The sequence below is a fragment of the Loxodonta africana genome, chromosome 19 (assembly GCF_030014295.1).
Source record: "Loxodonta africana isolate mLoxAfr1 chromosome 19, mLoxAfr1.hap2, whole genome shotgun sequence".
Lineage (NCBI taxonomy): Eukaryota > Metazoa > Chordata > Mammalia > Proboscidea > Elephantidae > Loxodonta > Loxodonta africana.
In genome coordinates, this window is record NC_087360.1 from 52666052 (window position 1) to 52683250 (window position 17199).

The window sequence follows — 17199 nt, forward strand, 5'->3', positions numbered from 1 at the left end:
TTGCTTTCTGCCTAGAGAACCAGTATAGTGTCCACCATGCCATACTGCTCCCTGGGGGTGGGTTCCCCCCACATGTTCCAGACAGTGTCTGGCATAGCATCGGCCCCTGCAATAGGGAGGAGCCTGGGGCCAGTAAAAGACCTACAGTCCTACTGAAGGCTCCCAGGGAGCACCGGGCTCAGCGCAGACTGCCTGGCTCTCTCCAGAATCTGTGAGAGTGGCCAGCCAAGGCTTAAGAACCACAGTCTTCTTAGCTTTCTTGCTCTGTCAGATCCATGTAAAGGAAGTGGAAGGATAGTCTCCTCTGAGGGAAGGCCCAGGAATGTGGTTTCTGTCTCCTGGCCTCCAGGAGACACAGGTATGTGCCTCACTCCTTGTGCCAGGAGGGAACTGCTGAGAGCAGCTTGTTACGGAGGGAGGAAAGAGGAGGCCAGACAAGACATGGCCTTGGGTCGCCTTGGGCGAGGGGGCTGGAGCTGGAATGTTTGCTCAGTGGCTGCGAGCGTCTGGCTTTTGTCTCCCACGTGGAGAGGAGGACCAGCTGGGGCCAAAGCTTCGTGTCTGGCCTTCAGGAAGGCAGGCACCAGGAGCAATGCAGCCAAGAGACCAGGACAGCTAGTGGACTCCCCCAGCTGGAAATGAGGCCCCCGTGATTCCCCCGTTGGACTCTCTTTCATCCCACCCCCGTTCCACAGACCCAGGGGCAGAAAGCCTGGATGGTCAAAGACAACCTACCCTATTTTACAATACCTCCCTGACCCACCACGTAGCCTCTTTACACAATGTGCCCCTTGCCCTACCTCGGTGTGGGAGGGCTATGGGCAGTGTGTGTATACAGTGTGCCTACCAGTGGACGTGTGCAATGTGTCTGTGTTTCTGTGTGCCTGAGTGTAAAATCACACCCTCAGGGGGCTTGGAATTGAGGGAAGAACAGCCAGAGAAGCCAGGTGTCCTGGCCACAGCCCGGCCCTAGACACACAGCAAGCCTGCACCTCTGGAGTGAGACGCGCCTCCCCTTCCCCCTCGATGTCCCAGACATCATCTGGCACAGGATATTGGCTGTAACACTTTCGGTTTATTGGCTGGGGTGCCCTGGTGTGGCTGACCAGCCACTGGGCCTGAGAGAAGCCCTGTCCTGTATGTCCACCCCCCCTCATCTCCCCACCGTGGCTCCTGTGAGATGTGTATGGACACTCATGCCCCAGGAACGGGGGAAATAGAGGTTTCAAATAAAACCAAATCCAGGTGGGGGGTAGGACATGTACATTACAATGAAGGTTATGCCACCTGCTCTACACAATACAGTGTGTAGAGACAGGCAGGAAAGGTGGGAAGGTCCTGCTGACAGTCCCTCTCACCAGGGCAGGACCCTCAGAGAAGAACGGTCACTTCAAGTGTCTCAGTGAAAGCTCTGACTCCTGGCCCTGGCCCCTCGCTCGGGTGGGGGCAAGAGAAGAAAGGCTCATGGGGAAGTGGTTTATGAAGGAGTCCAATCCCCATGCCTCCTGAGAGCAGCCTCAACTGAGGTCCGGGTGCCTGGGGGAGAGGGCTGGTATGCCCGCCTTCTGCCCTCCCTGCATTTTCTGGCTTCCTAGGGAAGCATGCCTCCTGTTCCCTTCCCCGGTGCGAGGGTAGTGGTCACTTCCTGCTGTGGAGTGTGTCCTGAAACTTGGTGCTGGTGTACCGCAGGTGGAAGCCTTTTTTGGTGATGGTGTCATCCGAGTGGAATTTCACCAGGACAGAATCTCCCGCTGAGTATACCTCCTCAGGAGGCTGAGGGAGAAAAGGGATGGTGTAAGGCTGAGGAAGACGGTGGGGCTGGGAAGGGGTGAAGGCCAGCCCTCCCACCTGGAGAGAAACAATCCAGCTTCTCCCCCAGTCCCAGGCTCCCCAGCTATAAGGGAGGCAGGAGACTCCTGGCCTTTCACCACAACCCTCCAGCCCCTTTAAGCAGACTCTTGTTGGTAGGAGTTTAATGGGGAACCTGGGGGGAAGGAGAAAGCATGGGTTGGAGAGGTTTGCCTTAGGTTCGGAGTAGACTTCCATACTAAACCTAGCCCTGCTACTACTAACTAGTTAGCTGTATAGTCTTAAGGACTCTCTGGGCCTCATTTTCCCCAACTGCAAAAGGGAGGAAATGCTACCTGCTCTCCAAGCCTAGAAGGGTTAGTGGGGAAAAACAAGTGGGTTCTCTGAGTGGGCTGCCTTCTTGCTGCCGCCCCTCCCCCCCATCTCTTGGAGAACACTGGGCAGTGCTTCTTTTTGCAGGGGTGTGGAGGACACTGGCAGAGAGAGGCACAGTCCCTCTCAGACCTGGACTCTGCCACCCTCTGCCATGTAGGTTCTGGCCATGACCTACACTAGGTGATGCCTTCTTTCTGGGAGGGTCCCTGCAATCCTGCTCCTCACCACTGTGAGAAAGCACTCACTGTGAGCCACCTCACAAAGCAGCAGTACCTAAATGCCCTGGGCCCTCCCTCAGGGAACAGAAAGAATCCTTTTTGAGAACCATGGGGGCATTTCCAGTTAACTGTAACCATGTGGGAAGCCCTGACTGGGTTCCTTCCTAGGTTCCCTCCCTGATGCTCCAGCCTGGTGGAGCTCTCTGGAAGAAGCTGTGCCAAATCAAGGGAGCTGTAAAGGGCCAAGCGGGGCAGGGGTTAGCTCGGTAGCCAGGGGATTCCAGAACAGTGGAGGGCAGGCAGAGGGGCTGTAAGCTCTGCTTGCCTGCTCCACCTCTCCACCCTGTCCTCCAGCCCTCTCTAGCCCCTACCACACACAAAGGCTGAAGCTCTGCTCCTAAGATTCAGCCAATGTTGGGTCCCGCAGCTGCCACAGTTCCTGGACAGTTTAACCCTTCCTGGGGCCCCCAGGTTGCCCTGGAGCATGGTTGTGAGAAAGGCAAGGGACAAGGGAGGGGAACAAGGGGGATGGTCGAGGGAAAGTGCATCAGAGTGTGTGGGGTAGGGAAGGGAAGATGGCTTTCTCTAAAGGAGGATTCAAAGAAACAAAAGGAAAAAAAGAAGCCACAAAGTCTTATTGGGAGGAAAAAAAATCCACCTATGTGATTAGCCCCTGGTCTTAGTTAAAATCCCATCAAGCAAAACTTCGCCCACTGTCTCTGAAAGTGCTATGTTACGGGGGCCTCAGGGTGGAAGCAATGCTCAGGGTTTGCTTGGACAACAGCGACGTCTTTGGGACAAACTGGCATCTCACCAGGACAAAAAACTGGCAGCAGAAGGCATGAGGTGTTTTAATGGATCAGCCAGGCAGATTGGCTAAGCTCGGGCCTCCTGGCCCTGGGCTTTGCCTCAACCTCTGGTCCCCACTCCAGGCCCTGGAGAGCTGCCTTGGGATGGGCGTGAGGGGAGTAAAGGAGGCAGAGAGAATTCCATCCTCCTCCCCAGGGGCAAGACACCTCCCAGAGTCTGCAGGAACCTCCGTTTTGCCTAGAAAGGACCTGGTTTCCTGGTCCTTCTGGGTGGGAGAATGGTGCAAGGCCAGGAGGGTCTCAGAGCAGCCCCCTCCCAGCTCCTACACGGGGCCAGGTATGTGCTACCACTAATCCCAGCTCCCCTATCCCTTCAGGGCACTGCTCACACTGGGAGTTGGGTTGTGAGCGCCTCTAAGCCCCAGAGGGTATGGGCAGGGCCTTACCCCAGAGCCGCAGTAGCGCCCCAGTCTGGGGGCTGTGCTGTCGTAGCCGTCAAAGAGTTCCATGTAGTCGTAGCCGCAGTCGGTCTCCTCCTCCACCTCGAAGGTCTGGAACACGAGCCCCACGCCATAGCCCTCCTCTGCCACAATGACCCACTCGCAGTCCACCCCCCCAGGGTAGTTGTTGTCTCCAAACTGGGCGTGGGAGTACAGGTCCTTGGTCTTCACCTCTGCTCGCACCTGGCCCCCACACTCTGCAGAGGGAGACAAGATTGGTGGGCATTTCCTAAGTACTGCCCATGTGCCAGGCACTGGGCCCCATCATGTTTAATCCTCACAGTGAGATGGAGGCCTGGAAGAAGGCCCCGCAGCTAGGGAGGGGTGGGGTTTGGACCTGGCCCAGAACTTTAACTGCATGGCTGGCCCTCCTACCTCTGGGATCAATGTCTGCTGAGGCCGGGGGAATGGATCGGGGTGAAAGACATCGAGTGAAAGACAGGCGGAGTGATGGCACTGGGAATGCACACTGTGTCGAAAAAGGACGGTTGCTAATTCACTCCAGGTGGTGACTGCCGTGGAAGAATGTGGGTTCAGCCTTGCTAGGTCTTCGATTTTTAAAAGAAAAGCTATACGTCTGGAATTTATGTAAAAATTCCTGATTTTTAAATGCTAGTTCAAATGTATAAAAAACACATTGTGGGCCAAACACAACAGGTCAGAGGGCCAGATGGAGTTCTGGGGCCCCCAGTTTGTGACCCCTGTTCTGGGAAAGGCAAAGAAGAATACGTGGGCCAGGAAGTTCAGTGGTCACCCTCTTCCTGACACCCTCTGGCCTCCCTCCCTGCACCTGGTGTTCATGTCTCCCTGGAGGAGATGGGGAGAAAGCTGGGTGGGGCCAGGGTCAGGGACTGAATCTAAAAGGGAGGAAGGCTGTGGACTCAGCAGTTCTGGGAACTCTTCAGCAGATGGCTCAAGACCCATGAAGAAATTGTGAAGATGTCTGAATCCTTGGTCTGGCATTCAAGGCCTCCCAGGACTAGGTCCAACCTTTCTTGGTAGCTACATCCTTCCCACTTCATCTCCGTTAGTGTTCTCACACACTCAGTATTGTTGCTGGTGTGGGGTACTGTCAAGTTGATTTTGACTCATAGTGACCCCCGTGATAGAGTAGAACTGCCACATAGGGTTTTCCTGGCTGTAACCTTTACAGAAGCGGATAGCTAGGTCTTCCTCCTGCAGAGCCACTGGGTGGGCTTGAACCACCAACCTTTTGGTTAGTGGCCAAATGCTTAACCATTGTGCCACCAGGGCTCCCTTACACACCCAATACTCTAGCCAGACTAAATAAATTGCTGTAACCTGGATACATCCTGAGCTGTCATGGGTTGTGGCTTTCCTTGGGCTTCCCCCTTATACCTCCGCACTCCCCGCGCCCCCCCCCCCGCCTGGAATGACCCCACCAACTCACAGCTGAGTTGGCGCCCAGTGCCTTTCTTATTGCCCTTATCATGTTTTGTCTCATGCTATAATTATCTGTGCGTGTTTTATCTCACAATGGAACTGTGAGTTCTTAGGGGAACAGGGTGGAAGGCTTCACGCCTGCTTCATCGCCATGTTCCCCTCAGAGTCTTCTTACATAGAGAGCTCCAAAAATAGTTGTTGAATAAATGAACACATAAATGCAGAGTAAGCTCCTCAAGGGCAGGGGTCTTCGCCTGCTTTGTTCATTTTTTTGATCCACACTTAGAACACTGCCTCCTACATATTATGCATTAATAAATGTTTGTTGAATGAATGAGTGAAACTTTGGAATTGGAATATGGGTGGGCTCTGCATTGTCAAGTGCCCTATGCTTGGGGACTTTGGGAGATTCCTGAGAGGGGTCTGGACCGATAGGTAGTTTCCCCCACCTTGTCCCTAGGTTCCTTAACCCCCTCATCACTGCTTTCTTTTCTGGCCATCGCAGTCCCCAATCACAACCTCCACTCCTGCACCCTCTAGTGCTTGCTCTCTGTTCCCCTGGCCTGGCCCTCACAGCACATTGTCTGATTCCCTCATCCATCATTCTATATTCTACAAGCTGTCTCTCCACCCAGGCTACAAGGCATGGTCTGTCTGTGCTTCACACAGGCTCTTTGTCAATGCCCACTTCTAGTCTAGGCCTTGGCTTTAAGTAGAGGATTAGCAAATACCTCCAGAACATAGGACTTTAGGGTCCAGCTGCCTAGCACCTTGGCCTGAGGCAGGCCTCACCTGTGGAGTGGGATGCTTGGAAACCCTTCCTCTGGACAGAGTTGTCAGAGAAGAATCTCAGGAACATTCGGTTGCTAGTGGCCAGGACAGCCTCCGGCTTCTTGCTTCCACAGAAGCGGCCCAGGACTGGAGCCTTGGCGTCCCGCCCATCGTACACCTCCAGGTGGTCATACGCACACTCAGGCTGGGACTCTATGTCCATTTCCATGAAGGTCTGGAGGAGAGGGGTGCAGATTAGGAATGTGGCTGGGAAGGTGGCTGGGGTGGGGACTGGGAGGCCCCAAATCTAGGCTTCTGGACTGCAGCTCACAGACATCTCAGGGGAGTGGCCACTGTTGGTGGATGACAGTGAGAGAGGACCCAGGAATGAGGCAATAGCAAGTAGACCCCAATGGATACTGGGAATGGGGGCCTCTGTGAAGATCAGGTTTGGGGGTTCTCATGAAGATGGCTGCACTATGGGCCCAGCCATGACCCCGGGTCTGCAGCCTGCATTGCTCTGAGCAGCACCTCTGATTTGTTTAGGACTTTGGAGATGATGGAGATATAGGCGGTGGGCGGACTGCATGAAGGGGGCAGCTGTGCCCATGCAGGCTGGGAATGGGCACCTTACCAGCTTGACCCGGTGCCCAGGGGTGCTAGAGATGGCCCAGGTGCACTCCTTCTTGCTGGGATATTTGTCAGGCCAGTTGGGGCTAGTGATGGTGCCACTGGTGGAGGTTACCTTGTGATCACAGCCAGCTGTGGGGGAGTCAGTAAATGGCAGGGAATCAGCAGGGACTCCAGGGCTCTGATGCCCCCTATGAAGAAAGACCCTTCCCTTCTGCCCACCCCCCTTTTCTTTTTTTTCTCATCGCCCACTTAAAAACTGGACTGAAGGTTTACATCACCTCTCGTTCAGTTACCCATGCCTGGGGAAAACCTAGATAGCTGGTTTTGAAAGAAGCCATAGCTAGGCCCTACCTTGCAGCAGCACAGATGCCCAAGACCCACGGAAGCTGTCATCACAGACTCCCCTGTGTAGCCATCCCCAGCCCTGGACCTTTGAGGCCCATGCTGTTGGCCATACCACCTCTGCCCCTCCCTGGTGGTGTCATCTGCTGATCTCCTGCCACATCTCCCATTCACAGAAGACTTTGGCACCTGACTCAGTTCTCCTCTCCCCCTTCACTTCTGCCACCATCCTAGGTGATGTCAACAAACATGTGACGGTCCCTCCAACACAGTGGCCTCCAGTTCTTTGACCTTCTCAGCTCTATCAGTTATTATCTCCTTGAGATACTCATGGTCATGATCTCATCCCAGGGTTTGTCATCATCATCTAAGATTTCTTGATGTTACAAATGCATCACTCTCTCTGTGGCCATCTCTTATTCTTCTAGTGGGCTCAGGTCCTCACTTTTCCTACAATAGTTACTCAGCTTTAGAGACCCCCCATGGTCTTCATCTTTCAGTTTTATCTCAGTAAAGCCTCCTCCACTGACTTAACACACGTCCTTATCCAGCTAGACTACATGGTTGATCACTCAACACCCTACACATCAGCATTCTTAATGGCCCTGCATCCCATCTTATAAAACTCCATCTGTGGTCTATAACTTCAGCTGGGTCGGCAGACCACTTGATACTCTTTGGATTTTCCCTTAGCCAGCTCCGTTTCTCACCTTCTCAGCAACTGTTCCAAAACGTCAGCACTCACCTCAAGTCACTGCTCAATTCCCAACCCATCACTCCGAGCAGACCACTTCACCTCCTACCTCTCTTGAGAGAATCAGGGTCGTCACGTATGAACTACTTCAACTGCCCACCCCCTACCTGCAAACATAACTTACCTGCCTCCACCTTCTCTCCTTTCCTTTGGTTTCAGAGGAGAAGGTGTTCCTCCTCTCTGTCAGGGATGAATTTCTCTTCTGTGGGTTGGAGTCCTTTGCTGCCTGCAACCTGAGGGCCCTCATACCACAAATTATCCACCATCACCCTCACTCTCTCTACCAGCTCTATCATCCCATCTTAAAATAGCTCTCCCATGACCCTAATTCCCATCTAGATACCACCTATTCTCTCCCCTTTTCTTTTCAGCTACGGTTTAAGATAACTTGTTATTACCATGTTACCACTACTTATGGCTCCTCAGTCTATTGTAATCTGGCTTCTGCCTCTAAAAAGCATGGCCTCACAAAGTCAAATTTAAAAGCAGATGCTCACTTTTCATTACCAATCAACCCGACAGGTCCCTCTGAGGAACAGTGAGCAGCTAGTGTATCGTTGCACCCAGGCAGGAAAAAGGGATGAATGGGGTGTGCAGACTGCACATATGTGCCTAGAGTCAGGGGCTCATAGAGTGAATGGCACAGCCACAGGGGTTCAGGGAGGATATCCCCACATTTGAGCTGTGAGTTGTTTCCACTCTCCGCCTGTGGTCTGACATCTCCTCCTCTGCCCTCGTCCACTGATACACTGGTCTTCCACACTCTCTCATTTTCCCTTGCACATTCACTTCTCTCCCCAGCTAGGCTGAAATCTCTGACAGCAGAGAGAACTCTCTTCAATACCCTACAGAACTCTGCACAGTGCTGGGCCCTCAGGAGGGCTTCAGGAAATGCTGATGAATTGGTAATTAGCCTATCATTTGCATAGGGAACCCTGAGTACTTCTAAAGTGAATCAGAGTTATGAACGGGTCATCTTCCCTAAAAGTTTAAACCCTCTCCTGGCTATCTTGTTGATGCTGCTATCTGATTTATCAAAACGCTCTTCTTTTTTTTTTTTTTTTCATAAAGTATATAGAGGTAGAATGGAATTTAGATAGTATCAGAAAAGAGTCCCCTTGAGCTAAAAAACTAGGTAGGTGAGAGGGAGCTCTGTGAGTCAGGAACTCTATGTTGGGGAAGCCTGAAGTCACGGGGTTGGAAGCCCTTAACTGTCCACTGGTTCACTGTAAAGTGCTTCAGTTCTGTGGTCAGCAGCTTGCTTATACCTTGATTGTCCATCTTGGGACAACGGGAAAAAGAATCATTTGCCAGGTGCTGTGCTAGGTTTCAGAGCAATATCTATCAAGCTCAGTACCCTGCAAAGCAGGCAGCATTTATAACATTTTATGGATGAGGAACCAAGCTCAGAGAGGCTGAGTGACTGCCCAAAGTCACACACATTAAGAAGTAGAGGCAAGAGTTGAAGTCTGTGCACTTGCCCTGTGCACTTGCTGCTGGCATTGTGTGTTGCCAGCAAGCAGGGGCTTCATTGGAACTAATGACTTGGTGTAGGCCTGTGTTGTATCATGTCCAGAGAGTATCAGATGACATTGGCAATGACATAAGCAACTGTTTCCAGATATTTGCAAGGAATATCTCTCAGGAAGGCAGCAGCCCTGTTCAAGGTGCAGGAGTACAACCAAGAATGGTAACAGCTAACGTTCACATATGATTGTGCTCAGTATGAGCCTCTCTGCTAATGGGAAGACATTACAAAGAGAAAGGTTTGGACCTGGTTTTTAAGAAGTACTAACTACCAGAAGAACCTAGAAATAGAACAGGTGGTCTTGGGGCAGCAGTGAGCTCTGGACACATCATAGACAGACTGGAAGTGCATGTGGCTCCGATATTGCTGGAGGGGGAGAGGAGGGACCTGTGTGTGCACCAGGTGGGAGGCTAAACAAGGGGACCTGAGGGGGCACTCAATTCCACAAGTCTAAAGTCAGGCTCACACAGATGGGTCTTCTCTGACCTACCACTCCCCAGGCTCTGGTCCTTCACGTCCAGATAGCCCGAGGCACGTGGGCCTCCCCACAGCCCCCAGCAGGCTCTGGCACCAGCACTGTCATTGCTGATCTCTGTGCAGCCCTTACCTTCCTTGCAGTCGTGTTTGTTGTCGTGGAGAACGAAGCCGCTGCGACACTGACACTCATAGCTGCCGAATGTGTTGACACAGTCTTGCTGGCAGCCGCCATTATCCTTGGAGCACTCATCCTTGTCTGCAGGGGGGCAAACAAGGGCAGACCCCGTGTCTGTGCAGGGCAGAGGTCTGCAACACCCCAGGGGAAGGAGGGGGCCTGGCTGGGCTTCCTCCCCCGAGGAGAGAGCAACAGCAGCCGGCGGTGTGGGCGGTGGGAGGCCAAGGCCGTGGGGATCTGGGGCAGTGCATCAAATGGAACCAGCTGAGTGGGGCCTGGCTATAGGCCCCTGCGTCCCCGTTGTGGGGAGAGAAAGTAGAAGTGGGATGGAGGAGGGACTGAGGGTCCAGAGCTGACCAGCATGGGAACCCTCTACCATTACCTGCTTACTGGACAGACGGACAAGTGGAAAAACAGACACACGGACAAGCAGACTGCAAGAGAAAGGAGCAGGACGCAGGGGTCCCTCTTTTACTTCACAACAGGAAATGTCACAGACACCATCAAAATGGGAGGGGGTGGGGCAGGGAAGGTCCCCTGTCCACGCAAGGGGGCACAGGGGAGAAGAGGAGAGCACCAGTTCTGTCCAGCCAGAAGGAGGCAGGCCGGAATGGCAGAGCGGAGGTGGGGGGGTGGGCACCGAAGCCCCCGTCCCATTCCATCCGACGTGAGGTTCCTGAGTAACAAAGGGTCCAGGAGGCCTGGCAGGCCTCATTGGGGGGTCCGGTTTCTTTTCTGCACTCGGAATTTGAGCTGATGGGGGCGTCCCCGAGGGGGCTGCAGAGCCGGCCTCTTTTCTGAAACGAGAGAGAGAGAAGGAGAAAAGGGACCACAGGGTGGGGGTGGGGGGGCGGGGACCTGGGAGGGAGAGCAGTGAAAACCAGGTTGGGGCCTCTGTTGAGGGGGGGTCCACAGGGCGGGGTGGGAGCAGCGAGAATACACATGCAGGGCAGCGTGTCCCCGTGCAGCCAGGCCACGGAGGGGCAGCGGTGGGAGTAGGCACAGCAACAGGGGACAGGGCAAGCCCGTGGCAAGGGGAAATCCTGGGGGGACAGGCACACGGAGGCCGGTGCACTTGGTGTAGAGAGCAACTAGGCATCAGTAGAGGGGGCAGTACACCAAGAGGGGGGCCTTGACGAGACCTCTGCTCTCACTCATTCGGCTTGCTGCATCCATACAACGTGGCAGACAGACATACACTCACACACACATATGCAGATACAAGACCTCCCACAGCTCCATTCATGGATGTTCCAAATATGGAAACACAGGCAGTGATCCACAGGCACATACACACATGTGCACATACACCTGTACATAGATGTACATCACCCACGCATACACACCAATGCATGGGCAGACACACAGATACAAATACACTAATACATGTGAAGATACAGAGACACCATCATCCGAACACACACGTCATCACCCATTCACAGATTTGTCCAGATGCACACAAGAGATACACATTACTTATCCTCACATATATGTGAAGAAGCACGCACAGATACAGAGGCATACAGCTAGGCATACACACGCAATCTGAGAACCTGGACTATATGAAGAAGAACGGGGCATCAGGATTGGAGGAAGATTCATTAACAATCTGTGATATGCAGATGACACAACCTTGCTTACTGAGAGTGAAGAGGACTTGAAGCACTAACTGATGAAGGTCAAAGACCACAGCCTTCAGTATTTTTTTTCAGTATGGATTACTCCTCGACATAAAGAAAACAAAAGTCCTCACAACTGGACCAATAAGCAACATCATGATAAATGCAGAAAAGACTGGAGTTGTCAAGGATTTTATTTTACTTGGATCCATAATCAATGCCCATGGAAGAAGCAGTCAAAAAATCAAACGACATACTGCATTGGACAAATCTGCTTCAAAAGACCTCTTTAAAGTGTTGAAAGCAAAGATGTCACTTTGAGGACCAAGGTGTGCCTGACCCAAGCCATGATATTTTCAATCACCTCATATGTATGCAAAAGCTGGACAACATATAAAGACGTCTGAAGAATTGATGCCTTTGAATTATAGTGTTGGCAAAGAATATTGAATATACCATGGATTTCCAGAAGAACAAACAAATCTGTCTTGGGAGAAGTACAGCCAGAATGCTCCTTAGAAGGGAGAAGAGTGAGACTTTATTTTACATACTTTGGACATGTTATCAGGAGGGACCAGTCCCTGGAGAAGGGCATCATGCTTAGTTCAGTGAAAAAGAGGAAGACTCTTGATGAGATGGATTGGCCCAGTGGCTGCAACAATGAGCTCAAACATAGCAATGATTGTGAGGATGGCGCAGGACCGGGCAGCGTTTCTTTCTGTTGTACGTAGGATCTCTGTGAGTTGGAACCAACTTGGCGGCACCTAACAACAACATACACACACAAAGATATAGACCCACATGCACATGCAGAGACACAAAGACGCATAGGTTCACTACCAGACCTCTGGATCCAGGTGTACTCACACATGCCGTTGCTCACACTCTGGTGGACCCAGACATGCACTCACATGAACGCACAAACTTGTGCACTGATGCACACAGAGATACACATGGTCATAGCATATGATCCAAATGGGCACCCAGAATTCCAGAGATGAACCATGAGGTAGAAAGATGCCTGCTGGCATTCCAATGGCCAGGTGGGGTCTGTAACAAAGGCCCTGCCTCGGGGCTCAATCAGGAGAGGTGCCTGAAGCCTGAAGCACTGGCTCCAGAAGGCTCTGCTTCTCCAACCCATCCTCAGGCAGGTCAGACCCTTCAGGGCCCACAGGAACCCAGGCCAAAAGGTAGAGTCCCCAAGTCCCTTCCCAAGGGCTCCTTGCTCAGTTAGAGCATCAGAGAGGACCCTGACCGAGGGCCATCCCTGGAACTGCTTTGCACTAGCCCTGCAGGAAGCATGGGGGTGAGGGGGCATCCCAGGACTAATCCTGAGGATTCACTGAGGGAATTGCAGGGGTATCCAAGGAGGCTGACTGCTGGGAGTTTGCAGGGTTCCATCTCAGGGACTGAGCAAAGATTTCCCTGACACACTTTGACCCCCACGCCTCACACATAGTTGCATTCCAAATACCTAGTGTCTGGCACATAGTAGGGGTAAAAGAAATACTTGCCAAGTGAATGAATGAATGGGTAAGTGAACGACTGAATGAATCAGTGAGAGAAACGTGAGTCCTAGGTGAAGGTCTGCTTTAGCGTCCCAGGAACTGGGGCTCTGGCACGGGTGGGGAATGGGAGTGGGCAGCCTCACCTCTAAGCCAGGGAGCAGGTTTCAGGATGGCAGGAGGAGGGGGAGATGGACATGGGCCCAGACAAGGGGATGGCACTCACCCTACAGTGCCCAAATGCCCCGAGAGCTGGCAGGGTCAGACTGAAGGTCTTCCAGGCTCTTTCTTCTCCTTCTTGGCTTAGGGTCTCCTCGATGGGTATGCCAAAAGTCCAAAGAGTCCCCTCCTCAGCGGCCAGAGTCAGATGCCCCACACCTTGTGGGCTGCACCTTCATGCCCACTGGTGAGGCTCTTCTGCAGGTTTCTTGTGCGGTGGGGCAGTGTGTGTATGTGCGTGTGAGTGTGCACATGTGTGTGGGTGTATGCATGCACATCTCTGTGCAGAGCTGAGGGTGGGGTGGGCACAGAATCACGCCAGGGCAGGGCAATATTCCTTGGGTGGAGAGCTCTGGGCTCTAGGCCTGACAGATGTGAGTATCGGTAGCCTGCCCACCTCCAAGACTGGAGCAACAGAGAGGCAGGAAGAGACGAGAGTAAGCAGGTAATGGTTTCCCTAGGGCAGAGCCCACACTTGAGTAGTTATATCCCTTCAGCCCTCTGGTTAGCATCTTGTAGGAGTTCCAGGTGGGCACAGGGAAGAAAGGGATTTGCATAGTGAGGAAAGGTCTGGGCAAGCAATGGGGAGGGGCAGTGGGACAGATGGGAAATGGGCACTCAAGCAGAGCAGGGTGGCTGCAGTGCCAAGCAGGGAACCAGTGCACAGGGAGCCGTGCATGGCATCCAAGTGGAGCAGGCAGGGATGCAGGGTGCCCACTTGGGGGCTCAAGGATGCAGGAGCCTGGGCAAAGGGCGGGGGGAGGGGGTGGTGGAAAAAGAAGGCGGCACTGACTGGAGCGTGGACAGGGGCTCAGTCCCAGAGCCGTGACTGCCTTCCTGTCCGCCCGTGCCTGCACCACCAGGCACGTTAGGATAAGGATCTCTGGCCCACTCCTCCACAGCCCACCGGCCTCCCATTTCCTCCCACACCATAGAGCTCCTGCATTCACTGCCTGTACCTGGGTCTTATTGCCTCTGGAAGACCACCACCCCTTACAGCCCATCCCCAGGGTACCAGATATACTGCCAACCATAGGGCTGAGGGGGTTCATAAAGTAAGGAGAGGTCTCTCGGAACCCCTGGGGGCCCAGCTAACTACTTTCTACTGCCCCTGAAGATGGGAGAGGGCCATCCCAGAGCCAGAGGAGGCAAAGGACCTGGAGCCCAAGCCTTACCCTGGACAGACTCAATAAACTGATGGGATCTAACTCCCACCAGGGGGAGAGAGATGGCTTTGGTGTTGAAAGAACGGAGGCTACTCCTTTTTTCTGAAGGCCATGGGCTGAACCCAGTTGGCTTGTGCAGGGTCTGATTAGAGGTCCAATCAGTGCCAGATAATCTACCCTACATAGGCCAATCCAAACACCCTCCCCCTCTCCATCCACCCCCCAAGCTCCAGCCAAACTGAACTCCCTGTTCCCAGGACCTGCCCTCTCTCAGGCCTTGGCCTGCATGGTTTCTGACACCTGGAATGCCCTCTCCCTGGATTTCTGTAAGCTCATGTCCTGCCCTGAGGCTCATGTCATGGCCTCAGGAATAAGGAAATTCCAACTGCCAGGAGGCTGGCTTGGGACAGCCTCGTGGTAGAAGGCTGGTGGGGGAAGGAGAGGGACAGACCCTGTGGTCCAGGCACCAGGGAGGGCTGGGGAATGCAGGGGCACGGAGAAGGGGGGTGCCCTGCCCTCTGGGGGAGGAAGGGCTAAGAGCTGGGGAGTCCTGGGTTACCTGAGAAAAAGTGGGCCTTGAAGCCCTTTTTGGAGACGGTATTGTCAGACTTGAACTCCACGCGCATGTTGTTGTACTGGGATGTGATGACCTCAGGCTTCTCGGAGCCACAGAATTTGCCATGCAGCTTGGAGTCAGCTGTGAGTCCACTGCGCACCTCCACGAAGTCGTACTTGCACACCTACAGGGGAGTCCAGGTCCAGGCTGCCTCCTCCAGGAAGCCTCTCCTGGTCACTCCCACCTGGGGTGAGCTCTCTGTCCTGCGAATCCTTTAGCCTTTAATTACCTGCTCTACCAAATCTAACAATTGGCAATGGTGCCCCCTCCTGCCCCTCAGGGTCCCTCCCGCTGGATTCCCATATCTGAGCCCTCCCTGCTTCCTGTAATTGGCAGCATCTCTCCTCCTCTGCAGTTTTAGCATATTTCTGCCAGAACGTCTTTCAGCGGGGTAGGAAGCAGGCCAAGCCGAGATCCCACGCCCTTCCTCAGCCCGAGAAGGGCACTTACATCATTGCCCTCAGTCTCGAAGAAGTCGAACTGCAGAGAGATGCGGTACTGCGTGGGGGCCACCAGCTGCCAGATGCAGTTTTTGTTCGGGGGATACTCCTTGGGCCAGCCTGGGCTGGTGATGGAGCCGTTGAGTTTGGTGAGGAATCCACCACAGGCAGCTGGGGGAACAAGAGAGATGGCACCTTCGGCCGGTGTCCCTGCTCTAGGGAAAGGGATGAAACATGAGAGCTCAGGAAAAGCTGGGTGCTGGGAGGTAGGAGGGAGAAGAGGGACCGGGTGGATTTCCAGCAGCCCCTGGGTCCTCTGGGACAGAAGGGGAGGAGGCAGGGTGAGGACGGGTGTCTTCAGAGGCGAGTCTGGATATGGGAGCGTGAGGAATCATTTGCGTGGCCATTTCTATTTCCTCTGAGAGATCCAGCCGGAGTATCTGCTGAGGGGGAGGAGGAGAGAGGGGCTCAAGGCACACAGTGCAGGTGGACAGTGAGGAGTGGGAGGAAAGTGAGCGCAATTCCGCAGTGAGTAACAAGATGGCGACAAGATGGCCAAGCGCCACGCAGCTCAGGCTGAGGTTGGGGTTGGTAAAGTCAGGAAGAGATTTTCACCAGCATCTTAGGAACATGCTTAGAGAGAGGCCATCCTAGAACAGTGGTTTTCAAATTGTAGATCATGACCCACTTGTGGGTGGTGAAATCAATTAGCAGGTCAAGATCAGCATTAAAAAAAAAGAAGAAGGTTGAAAAAATAAACACACACCAGGGTGCATCACACATGGTGATGGTGTGTTCTGGGTTGCAATATAAAATGTGTTTCTTTACATGAGTTGTGAAAAAAGTGTTAGCTTTCCCAGGATGGCGTCTGTCCAAGGGGATAAAAAAAAAACTTGGCTGGGGACAGTGGGGCACGGAGGAAGCAGGGGTTCTGAGGCAGTGTGAGGGCACTTACCTTCACAGCGACGCTTGTCAGGGGCCAGCTCATACCCAGGGTCACAACTGCACTTGTAGCTGCCCAGGGTGTTGAGGCACCGCTGCTCACAGCCCCCACGATTGGGCCTAGAGCACTCATCCACCTCTGCCACAGGGAAGGAAAGGGGGTCAGGGACTTCCAGGCCAGGGCCTGGTTCCTTCTTCCTGCCCTCTCCTTAAGGGTCAAGTCCGGCGGCCCTCAGACTTCCCATGATCACCCCCAGCCTCATTCTAGTGTGTGGGGGGTCAGCTATGAGCCTCATGTCCACGCAGCTCTGAGGCCTTGGGCCTCCCTGCCCCACCCAGCCCACCAATGGCTGCTCAGAACTCCACCCATGTCCCAGGGGATCCTACTTGTGAGAGCCCCAACAGGACAGTAGTGACCTGAAGGAGGGGACAGGTGGGGAGATGTTGGACCTGAGACCCCACAGAACCTTCCTTCTGAGCACACCAGCTGGACTAGTGGCCACCATCATTTACTGGAGCTGCTCATGGGCCACGCCCTGGGCTAAGTACTACTCTTCCATTTATGCTTCAACCCTTACACCACACCTGTGATGGAGGGATGGCTACTATCCCCATCCCTGCAGAGGAAAGGGGGTCAGGAAGAATACCTTACCAAGGTGACACAGCTAAGGAATTCACACTGCCTCTCTCCCTCCCACAGCTTCTATGGCACTTCCTGCCTCTACTCCTCCTTGGCATTTCTCCTATACAAATTCTTGGACTTCTGGGCAACTCCTGAATCACTGCTTAATTCACTATTGAGCACTTACCATATGCCAGCTACTGTTATATAAGTTACATCACTTAATCAATTATGGAGTTTTTCGGTTGGGTTGATCCTTCCTCCCCAGTGAGGCA

The 17199-nt window shown here is 53.4% G+C and overlaps 1 protein-coding gene across 3 annotated transcripts in view; it reads right to left on the reverse strand.

Moving 5' to 3' along the window:
• Positions 1-1037: 1037 nt before the first annotated feature.
• Positions 1038-17199, reverse strand: part of BMP1 (bone morphogenetic protein 1) — a 46752-nt gene continuing 30590 nt past the window's right edge. For 2 of the 3 annotated variants that reach the window (XM_003412479.4, XM_023551026.2), the window contains 8 exons: positions 16316-16441; positions 15371-15531; positions 14864-15044; positions 9751-9876; positions 6521-6648; positions 5908-6121; positions 3658-3908; positions 1038-1773 (listed from right to left, as the gene is read on the reverse strand). In XM_003412479.4, the coding sequence (XP_003412527.1) occupies positions 1639-1773; positions 3658-3908; positions 5908-6121; positions 6521-6648; positions 9751-9876; positions 14864-15044; positions 15371-15531; positions 16316-16441 (1322 nt within the window). In that variant the 3' untranslated portion in view covers positions 1038-1638. Of the gene's footprint in view, positions 1774-3657; positions 3909-5907; positions 6122-6520; positions 6649-9750; positions 9877-10230; positions 10593-14863; positions 15045-15370; positions 15532-16315; positions 16442-17199 lie in introns of those variants that run through there. The other variant, XM_003412480.4, reaches the window with a different exon arrangement.